At 52.3% G+C, this 9,337-nt stretch overlaps 1 protein-coding gene across 1 annotated transcript; it reads right to left on the bottom strand.

The window, feature by feature from the left end:
• Positions 1 to 2,375: 2,375 nt before the first annotated feature.
• Positions 2,376 to 6,169, bottom strand: LOC144595650 (uncharacterized). The gene is made up of 2 exons (XM_078403224.1): positions 6,086 to 6,169; positions 2,376 to 3,056 (listed from the first exon to the last, which is right to left on the bottom strand). The coding sequence occupies exons 1-2, from the start codon at positions 6,167 to 6,169 to the stop codon at positions 2,376 to 2,378; spliced, it is 765 nt and encodes a 254-aa protein (XP_078259350.1).
• Between the last annotated feature and the right edge of the window lie 3,168 nt (positions 6,170 to 9,337).

The following is a 9,337-nucleotide window of genomic DNA, read 5'->3' as shown; positions in this document are numbered from 1 at the left end:
TCGCGTGTACTGAGGTACAGTGAAAAGCTTTCTGGTTTGGTGCTGCCCACTCAGCGGAAAGATTATACATGATTGCAATGAACCCATCCACAGTGTACAGATACAGAAACAAGGGTATAACGTTTAGTGCAAGACAAAGTCCAATTAAAGATAGTTCAAGGTCTCCAATGAGGTAGATAGTAGCTCAGCTTCTCCAACACTCTGTGTCTATTTTTGGTATATATCAGTACATGCTGAGTTACTCCAACACTTTGTATTTATTTAAAATTCCAGCTACGCCACTCTCTGCATTTAAAAATAAACCTGCCGCACATAGCGGAGCCGCCCGCTCGCGATCACCGGCTCCCCTCTCCTCTCTCCCCTTGCTTCTCTCCTCTCTCCCACACCCGGGAGACCCTCTCCCCGCTATCGCCCCCCCCCCCCCCCCGGACCTTTCACTAATGCGCTCCCCCCCCCCGGACCTTTAACTGATGCCTCCCCCCCCCCGGACCTGTTGGTGCTGGGGGCAAGAGAGAGTAGGGGAAAGGGGTGTGCTGGGGAATGGGGGGGTGGGGGGTGGGGCAGAGTAAGTGTGTGTCTGGGGGAGAGAGAATGGGGGGTCTGAGAATGGGGACTGGGGAGGGGGACAACAGGGGTCGTGCGGAGGGGGCTTGGTGGTGGGGGAAAGAGGGGTACTGGGAAAAGGGGAGGTCGTGGGGAAAGGGGGGGTGTGGGGAGAGTAAGAGTTGGGCTGGGGGAGGAGAGAATGGGGGGTGTGGGAACGGGCCCAACGGGCCCTCTTTGCTAGTATACTACTAAAACTCTCGTTTGTTATCTTGTTTGTGACTGAACTTCAGCCAAAACGGTACACGATAGCGCAACAATGTTAGGCCCACCTTACTCACCATTGTCACTTTAGTGATAATGCAAGTAGTTTTATTGAAATCGGTGTTATATTTTTAAAGTTATTCACATTTTAAAGTTTAAAAGGAGGGAGGGGGGAGAAGGGAGAGGGCAGGGGGGGGGGGGGGGGTTGAGGAGAGAGGGGAGGGGGGGAGGAGAGGGTGCTGCACCAATGCAGGAGAGGTTTGGGCCCAACGGGTCCACTTGGTCTAGTCTCCTTTAAAATGTTCCCCTCTCACGTTCAAGCCGTGGCCCCTAGTCTTTGGCATTTCAACACTGGAAATAAATGTTTTTTCTCTAGTTACCCTATCAATGTTGATACGTTCTCGGAGGAGAGTTAAGGCCATTTCGCCCATCAGGTTTACTCCACCATTCAATCAAGGCTGATCCCATTTCCTGCCCTCTTCCCGTAACCCCTGACACCTGTACTAATCAATCTAATAAACTCTCTTTCAGCTTCCTCCGCTCCCACCACCCCACCCCACCCTGCTACAGTCAGTCTGAAGAAAGGTCCCGACCTAAAATGTGGTCTGTCCATGTTCTCCAGAGATGCTGCCTGACAGGGGCACAGTCAGAACCTTGCCCAAGAGGATGGCAAAATCAAATATCAGAGGGCACAGCTTTAAAGAGTCAGAGGCAAAGTTTATTTTTTTTTGCAAGCCAGCATTCCTGTGTGGGCATCTTTATCCTGCATGGCTCTGATCCATATTCCCTGTGTTGAATGGATTCTTTGTAGGAAATGGCTGGGATGATTTTTCTCTCTGCGCTCTACCCAACAGGGAACTGACGATAGAAGAGAGACACAAAAAGCTGGAGTAACTGGGAGGGTCGTTCCTTCTCTCCAGAGATGCTGCCTGTCCCGCTGAGTTACTCCAGCTCTCCGTGTCTATCTTCGGTTTAAACCAGCATCTGCAGTTCCTTCCTACACAGGGAACTGACAATGTTATTTCAAAGACAGGCACACGGTGCTGGAGTAACTCAGCGGCTCAGGCAGCATCTCTGGAGAAAGGGAATGGGTGACGTTTGGGGTCGGGACCCTTCTTCGGACAAAGTAGGGCGGCTTCACTCTCGGCGTCTCGTCTGGGAGCCGGAAACCTCTGCTTGTGGCCGCTCCATCAAGGGTGGAGTCTGGCGTTTGGAAACATCTGCTCTCACAGTGCGGTTCAGCTTTGGCGCCCCTGCCTCGGCCCCTTGCTCACTGATATTAACGGCTGCTTTTCGTGGGAAACATGTGTGGATGTTTAAGATGGTATTCCGCGATTTCCCCATCTACCCCTCCCCCTCCTAGATTGTAATGTCTGGAAGCAATGTGCTTGTGGTGCTTTCCCACTGCTCCATATAGGGTTGCCAACTTTCTCACTCCCAAATAACGGACAGACGGTGACGTCACTGCCCTGCGCCCCACGTGACCTCACCGAGCCAGCGGCCACGTGCTCTCACTCCACAAAATGGCAGCCGACCGGGCCGGGAGGCAGGTTGCGATGCAACCTCCATTAGGCGGCGCCCGGGCCTACTGTGTCCCGGTCTACTGTGTCCGGGCCTACTGTGTCCGGGCCCACTGTGTCCGGGCCCACTGTGTCCGGGCCCACTGTGTCCGGACCTACTGTGTCCCGGCCTACTGCGTCCGGTCCCACTGTGTCCGGGCCCACTGAGTCCGGGCCCATTGTGTCCGGTCCCACTGTGTCCGGGCCCACTGTGTCCGGGCCCACTGTGTCCGGGCCCACTGTGTCCGAGCCCACTGTGTCCGTGCCCACTGCGTCCGGGCCCACTGCGTCCGGGCCCACTGCGTCCGGGCCCACTGCGTCCGGGCCCACTGCGTCCGGGCCCACTGCGTCCGGGCCCACTGCGTCCGGGCCCACTGCGTCCGGGCCCACTGCGTCCGGGCCCACTGCGTCCGGGCCCACTGCGTCCGGGCCCACTGCGTCCGGGCCCACTGCGTCCGGGCCCACTGCGTCCGGTCCCACTGCGTCCGGTCCCACTGCGTCCGGGCCCACTGCGTCCGGGCCCACTGCGTCCGGGCCCACTGAGTCCGGGCCCACTGCGTCCGGTCCCACAGCGTCCGGTCCCACTGCGTCCGGTCCCACTGCGTCCGGTCCCACTGCGTCCGGGCCCACAGCGTCCGGGCCCACAGCGTCCGGGCCCACTGTGTCCGGGCCTACTGTGTCCCCCCAGGCCTAATACGGGACAGTTGGCAACCCTAGCTCCATACCGCTCCTTTCAACATTAAGTGTATAAAATTGTGAGAGGCGTAGATAGGGTAGACAGTCACAACCTTTCTCCCAGGGTGGAAATATCAAATACTAGGGAGCATAGCTTTAAGGTGGGAGGGGCAAAGTTTAAAGGAGATGTGAGGGGCAAGTTTTTTTGACACAGTGGGTGGTGGGCGCTCCCGGGGGTGGTGATGGAGGCAGATACAATAGTGGTGTTCAAGAAACTTCTGGATAGGCACATGGATGTGGAGGGATATGGATCATGTACAGGCAGATAAGAGTTGGTCGTGACATCTGGTTCAACACGGACATTGTGGGCCGAAGGGTCTTTTGTCGTCCTGTACTGTTCTATTAAGGAGTGATTTTCTTTCTACATACAGTGTTCAGCAACATTTAGCATACGTCCATTCACGTAAATACCTGTGTATTGTAGACTGACATTTATCAGCTCATGGCTTTGTGAAATTGCCATCATCTCTCATCCACCAGTAATCTATACTGAGCCAAGCATGCACGTAGGCTTGATAATAAAATGATATCAAATATGATCTCTGGGCGTTCAGCAACTCAAACGCCCAGGAACAAAAGAGACTACAGAGAGTGGTGGACACTGCCCGGTCCATCACAGGTACTGACCTCCCCACCATCGAAGGCCCATCACAGGTACTGACCTCCCCACCATCGAAGCGATCTACAGGAGGCGCTGCCTCAAAAAGGCAGCCAGCATCATCAAAGACCCACACCACCCTGGCCACGCTCTCATCTCACTGCTACCATCGGGAAGAAGGTACAGGAGCCTGAAAACCGTGACCTCCAGGTTCAAGAACAGCTTCTTCCCAGCAGCCATCAGGCTCTTGAACACTGCACAACACTAACCTCAGTGGGTACAGCTGCTGCCTCACGGCAATAGGGACCCGGGTTCAATCCTGACCTCGGCTGCTGTCTGTCTGGAGTTTGCAAGTTATCCCTGTGACCCTGTGGGTTTTCTCCGGGTGCTCCGGTTTCCTCCCACTTCCCAAAGACGTGCAGATTTGTAGGTTAATTGGCCCTCTGTAAATTGCCCCTAGTGTGCAGGGAGTGGGTGAGAAAGTGGGATAACATAGAACTAGTGTGAACAGGTGATCGATGGTCAGCGTGGGCTCGGTGGGCCGAAGGGCCTGTTTCCATGCTATGTCTTTCAATTGATCAAAATGATGCTGATCTTTGGTTGCATTACAGACTTTGACTTGACACTATATGATTACCCAGATATGGCAGATATTAATTTATTGTATATTTATCTGTGCGTTTTTGCATTAACAGGCCTGTTAAGCAGCAGCAAGTAAGAATTTATTTGTTCCATTGACGGTACATGTGAGAAGTAAACACTCTTGACTGTTGAAAGTGCCATTAAACTATGGCAGCGTGATTGAGCCTTGCAGCTCCAGAGTGCTTGTCTGTACGGAGTTTGTACGTTCTCCCCGTGACCTGCGTGGGGTTTCTCCGAGATCTTCGGTTTCCTCCCGCACTGTAATGACGTACAGGTTTGTAGGTTAATTGGCTTGGTATAAATGTGAAAGTGTCCCTCGTGTGTGTGTGTGTGTGTGTGTGTGTAGGATAGTGTTAATGTGCGGGGATCGCTGGTCTGTGCGGACTCGGAGGGCCGAAAGACGTGTTCCCGCCCTGTATCACTAAACTAAACAACATAGAATGAGCTTGGCGTGCCAGGCTAATGTAAAACACATTGCCTGAGACTGCTATGTGTATGAGGGTTAAATTTGGAATGGCAAATGGGCAGCTTATATCTTCAAATGTCACGGATTGAACGTGAACATCTGCCGTGGGCAAAGACAGCAGGTCCACGAGCTGGCAGGGCAATCTCCAAACGGCCTTGAATATCTGAGATTCACGCAGCATCACCGAACCCGGTTTCCAGGGGTGTGTGTGTGTGTGTGTGTGCGTGCGTGCGCTCGCTGTGTAAAGGAAGAATTGGCTGCCGCAGTGTTAGATTCGATACTTGGCGACAGCCCAAGAGGTTCAGACTGGGGAGTTCAGTACTTAGTTTAGTTTAGAGACACAGCGCGGAAACATGCCCTTCAGCCCATTGAGTCTGCGTCGATCAGCGATACCCAAACACTCGCACTATCCTACACACAATAGGGACAAATATACCAAGCCAATTCACCTTCAAACCTGTACGTTAGATTCACCACCCTCAGACTAAAGAAATTCCACCTCATCTCCTTTCTAGAGGGACGTCCTTTAATTCTGAGGCTGTGCCCTCCGGTTCGAGGCTCTCCCACTAGTGGAAACATCCTCTCCACATCCACTCTATCCAGGCCTTTCACGATTCGGTACGTTTCAATGAGGTGCCCCCTCATCCTTCTGATTCCTGGGATGGCAGGACTTTCATATGAAGAAAGACTGGATAGACTCGGCTTGTACTCGCTGGAATTTAGAAGATTGAGGGGGGATCTTATAGAAACTTACAAAATTCTTAAGGGGTTGGAGAGGCTAGATGCAGGAAGATTGTTCCCGATGTTGGGGAAGTCCAGAACAAGGGGTCACAGTTTAAGGATAAGGGGGAAGTCTTTTAGGACCGAGATGAGAACGCTTTTTTTCACACAGAGTGGTGAGTCTGTGGAATTCTCTGCCACAGAAGGTAGTTGAGGCCAGTTCATTGACTATATTTAAGAGAGAGTTAGATGTGGCCCTTGTGGCTAAAGGGATCAGGGGGTATGGAGAGAAGGCAGGTACAGGATACTGAGTTGGATGATCAGCCATGATCATATTGAATGGCGGTGCAGGCTCGAAGGGCCGAATGGCCTACTCCTGCACCTATTTTCTATGTTTCTAAACTCCAGCGAGTACAGGCCCAGAGCCTTCAAACATTATGTGAACCCAATCATTCCTGGGATCATTCTCGTAAACCTCTGGACCCACTCCAGAGCCAGCACACCCTTCCTCTGATATGGGGCCCAAAACTGCTCACAATACTCCAAATGGAGTCTGACCAGCGCCTTGTGGAGCCTCGGCATTGCATCCCTGTTTTTGTATTGCAGCCCTCTTGAAATGAACGGCAGCATTGCATTTGCCATCCTTGCAACTGGTTCGAAGTGCAAATGAACCTTTTGGGAATCCTGCACCACTTCCAAGTCCCTTTCCCAACAGCCTCGAGGCAACAAGTGCTGGCGCAGTCCCGGAATGGTTTCTCTGTCGGGGAACGTTGGACGTCCTGGGTTTACGGTGCAGGTGAGGACAGGCGAGGGGTGCCTCTTTGGTCAACACACCGAGGACAGGCTCTCGCCCGCTCCACTTAAAGTTGGCGTTTGTGGTGGGAGTCAGCGGGCCTGCAGAATGGCTTCAGAGTTGACAGCCTTCAAACAACCTGGAGATTAGCAGGGAATGTCCCCTGCCAGTGATAAACGCATGCCTGTGGAAGCCAGCAAACGACAGACACAGCTCAGAGACAGGCCCTTCGGCCCAACTCATCCATGCTGGCCCACCTGCCTGTGTTTGGTCCAAACCCCTCCAAACCTATCCTATCCATGTACCTGTCCAAATGTCTTTTAAATGTGTTTTCAAGTACCTGCCTCAACTGCCTCCTCTGGCAGCTCGTTCCATGTACCCACCACCCTCTGTGGTACCCACCACCGGGTCCGCACCGCCCAGCGATCCCCGCACATTAACACTATCCTACACCCACTAGGGACAATTTTTACATTTGCCCCGCCAATTAACCTACATACCTGTACATCTTTGGAGTGTGGGAGGAAACCGAAGATCTCGGAGAAAACCCACGCAGGTCACGGGGAGAACATACAAACTCCGTACAGACGGCACCCGTAGTCAGGATCGAACCTGAGTCTCCGGCGCTGCATTCGCTATAAGGCAGCAACTCTACCGCTGCGCCACCGTTTAGTGCAACGTAAAGTCTGATTAAAGACAGTCCGAGGTCTCCAATGAGGTAGATGGGAGGTCAGGACCGCTCTCTAGTTGGTGAGAGGATGGCTCAGTTGCCTGATAACAGCTGGGAAGAAACTATCCCTGAATCTGGAGGCTTCCAATCTCCAGTGTTGTTTGAAGCCTGTCTATGACTCTGTGGCTCTGTGACACTGAACCAGCAAGAAGGAACGTGAGGTCTCCCAGTTGCCAAACACTTTAATTCCCCCTCCCACACTGACCTTTCTGTCCTGGGCCTTCTCCATTGTCAGAGTGAGGCCCAGGACTAATTGGAGGAACAGCACCTCATATTTCACTTGGGCAGCTTACAATCCTGCAGTTTGAATATTGATTTCTCTAACTTCAAGGAACCCTTGCATTCCCTCTCTCTCCATCCCTCCTCCACTCTGGTCTTCTTTCTAATTTCCCCGATAGTGTTCCTTCGTCCTCGCCTCGTCCCCAGCCAACAATGGAGCGTTGTGGGCTCCAGCTTTCCTGAGTGATCGATGCAGGCTCTGCTTTAATCTGTACCTTGGGCGACGTTTCAGGTCGAGACCCTTCTTCAGACTGAAGTCTCAACCCGAAACTTCACCCATTCCTTCTCTCCTGAGATGCTGCCTGACCCGCTGAATTACTCCAGCATTTTGTGATACCTTCGATTTGTACCAGTTGTTTTTCCTACTCCCTGTGACGCCCTGGGTTTCCTCCGCGTGGGTTTCCTTCCACACTCCAGAGATGTGCGGGTTTGTAGGTTAATTGGCCCTTTGTCAATTGCCTCTGCTGTGTGGGGATTGGATGAGGGAGTGGGATACGGGCCAAACGCAGGCAGGTGGGACCAGTGCAGATGGTGTACGTTGGTCGGCATGGGCAAGTTGGGCTGAAGGGCCTGTTTCCACGCTGTGTGACTCTATGACAATGTAGATGGAGCGAGGAGCGAGGCTTCAGGGACCTCTGCCTGCAGTGTTGTGGAGCTCTGTCTGTTCAAAGCCCTGCCGCACCTGCCATTATTTAGTGGCTCTCCGCAGTGATTGTATTCAATGTTTAAACAGGCCAGTGTCGGCACACAACACACCCAGGTCTGTTGTTCCCAGTCTACACGCCTCAGTCTTTAGCTCTTTTCCTCCACCCACCCCCTAGAGATTTTGCTCCACGTCAAACAATTAGAGACATCCGCCCAGAGGGTTTGGCAGGGAATAAAAAAAACATTCCTTTGGTCCTTGAGCTGAAATATTAACAACGGCATTAGGTTGACGTTTAGGTTGAGGTTAAGTATTAATGCTGGGAAAAAAAGAGCCCGAGGGACATAACTCTCCCCACCCGAGACGTCACCTGCCCACGGTTGGCGTTTCGGGTTGAGACCCTTCCTCAGACTGGCTCCGACCCAAAACGTCACCCATCCTTTTTCTTCAGAGATGCCGCCTGACCCACTGAGTTGCTCCAGCACTTTGTGTCCTTTTGTGTAAACCAGCATCTGCAAATATAAGTCCATAAGTTGTAGGAGCAGAATTAGGGCATTTGGCCCACCAAGCCTACTCCACCATTCAATCATGGCTGATAGACACATGGACAATAGGTGCAGGAGGAGGCCATTCGGCCCTTCGAGCCAGCACCGCCATTCAATATGATCATGGCTGATCATCTAAAATCAGTAGCCCGTTCCTGCTTTCTCCCCATATCCTTTGATTCCGTTAGCCCTAAGAGCTCTATCTAACTCTCTCTTGAAAACATCCAGTGAATTGGCCTCCACTGCCTTCTGTGGCAGAGAATTCCACAGATTCACAACTCTGGGTGAAAAGGTTTTTCCTCATCTAAATGACCCACCCCTTATTCTTAAACTGTGACCCCTGGTTCTGGACTCCCTCAACATCGGGAATATTTTTCCTGCATCTGGCCTGTCCAATTCCGTAAGAAATGTATATCATATCATCATATCATATATATACAGCCGGAAACAGGCCTTTTCTGCCCACCAAGTCCGTGCCGCCCAGCGATCCCCGTACATTAACACTATCCTACACCCACTAGGGACAATTTTTACATTTACCCAGCCAATTAACCTACATACCTGTACGTCTTTGGAGTGTGGGAGGAAACCGAAGATCTCGGAGAAAACCCACGCAGGTCACGGGGAGAACGTACAAACTCCTTACAGTGCAGCACCCGTAGTCAGGATCGAACCTGAGTCTCCGGCGCTGCATTCGCTGTAAAGCAGCAACTCTACCGCTGCGCTACCGTGCCGCATACCGTATATGTTTCTATAAGATCCCCTCTCATCCTTCTAAATTCCAGTGAATGCTATCGACCCCATCTATCTTTCTCTCAAA

Source organism: Rhinoraja longicauda, chromosome 7 (assembly GCF_053455715.1).
Source record: "Rhinoraja longicauda isolate Sanriku21f chromosome 7, sRhiLon1.1, whole genome shotgun sequence".
Lineage (NCBI taxonomy): Eukaryota > Metazoa > Chordata > Chondrichthyes > Rajiformes > Arhynchobatidae > Rhinoraja > Rhinoraja longicauda.
This window is presented reverse-complemented; position numbering and strand designations above follow the sequence as displayed.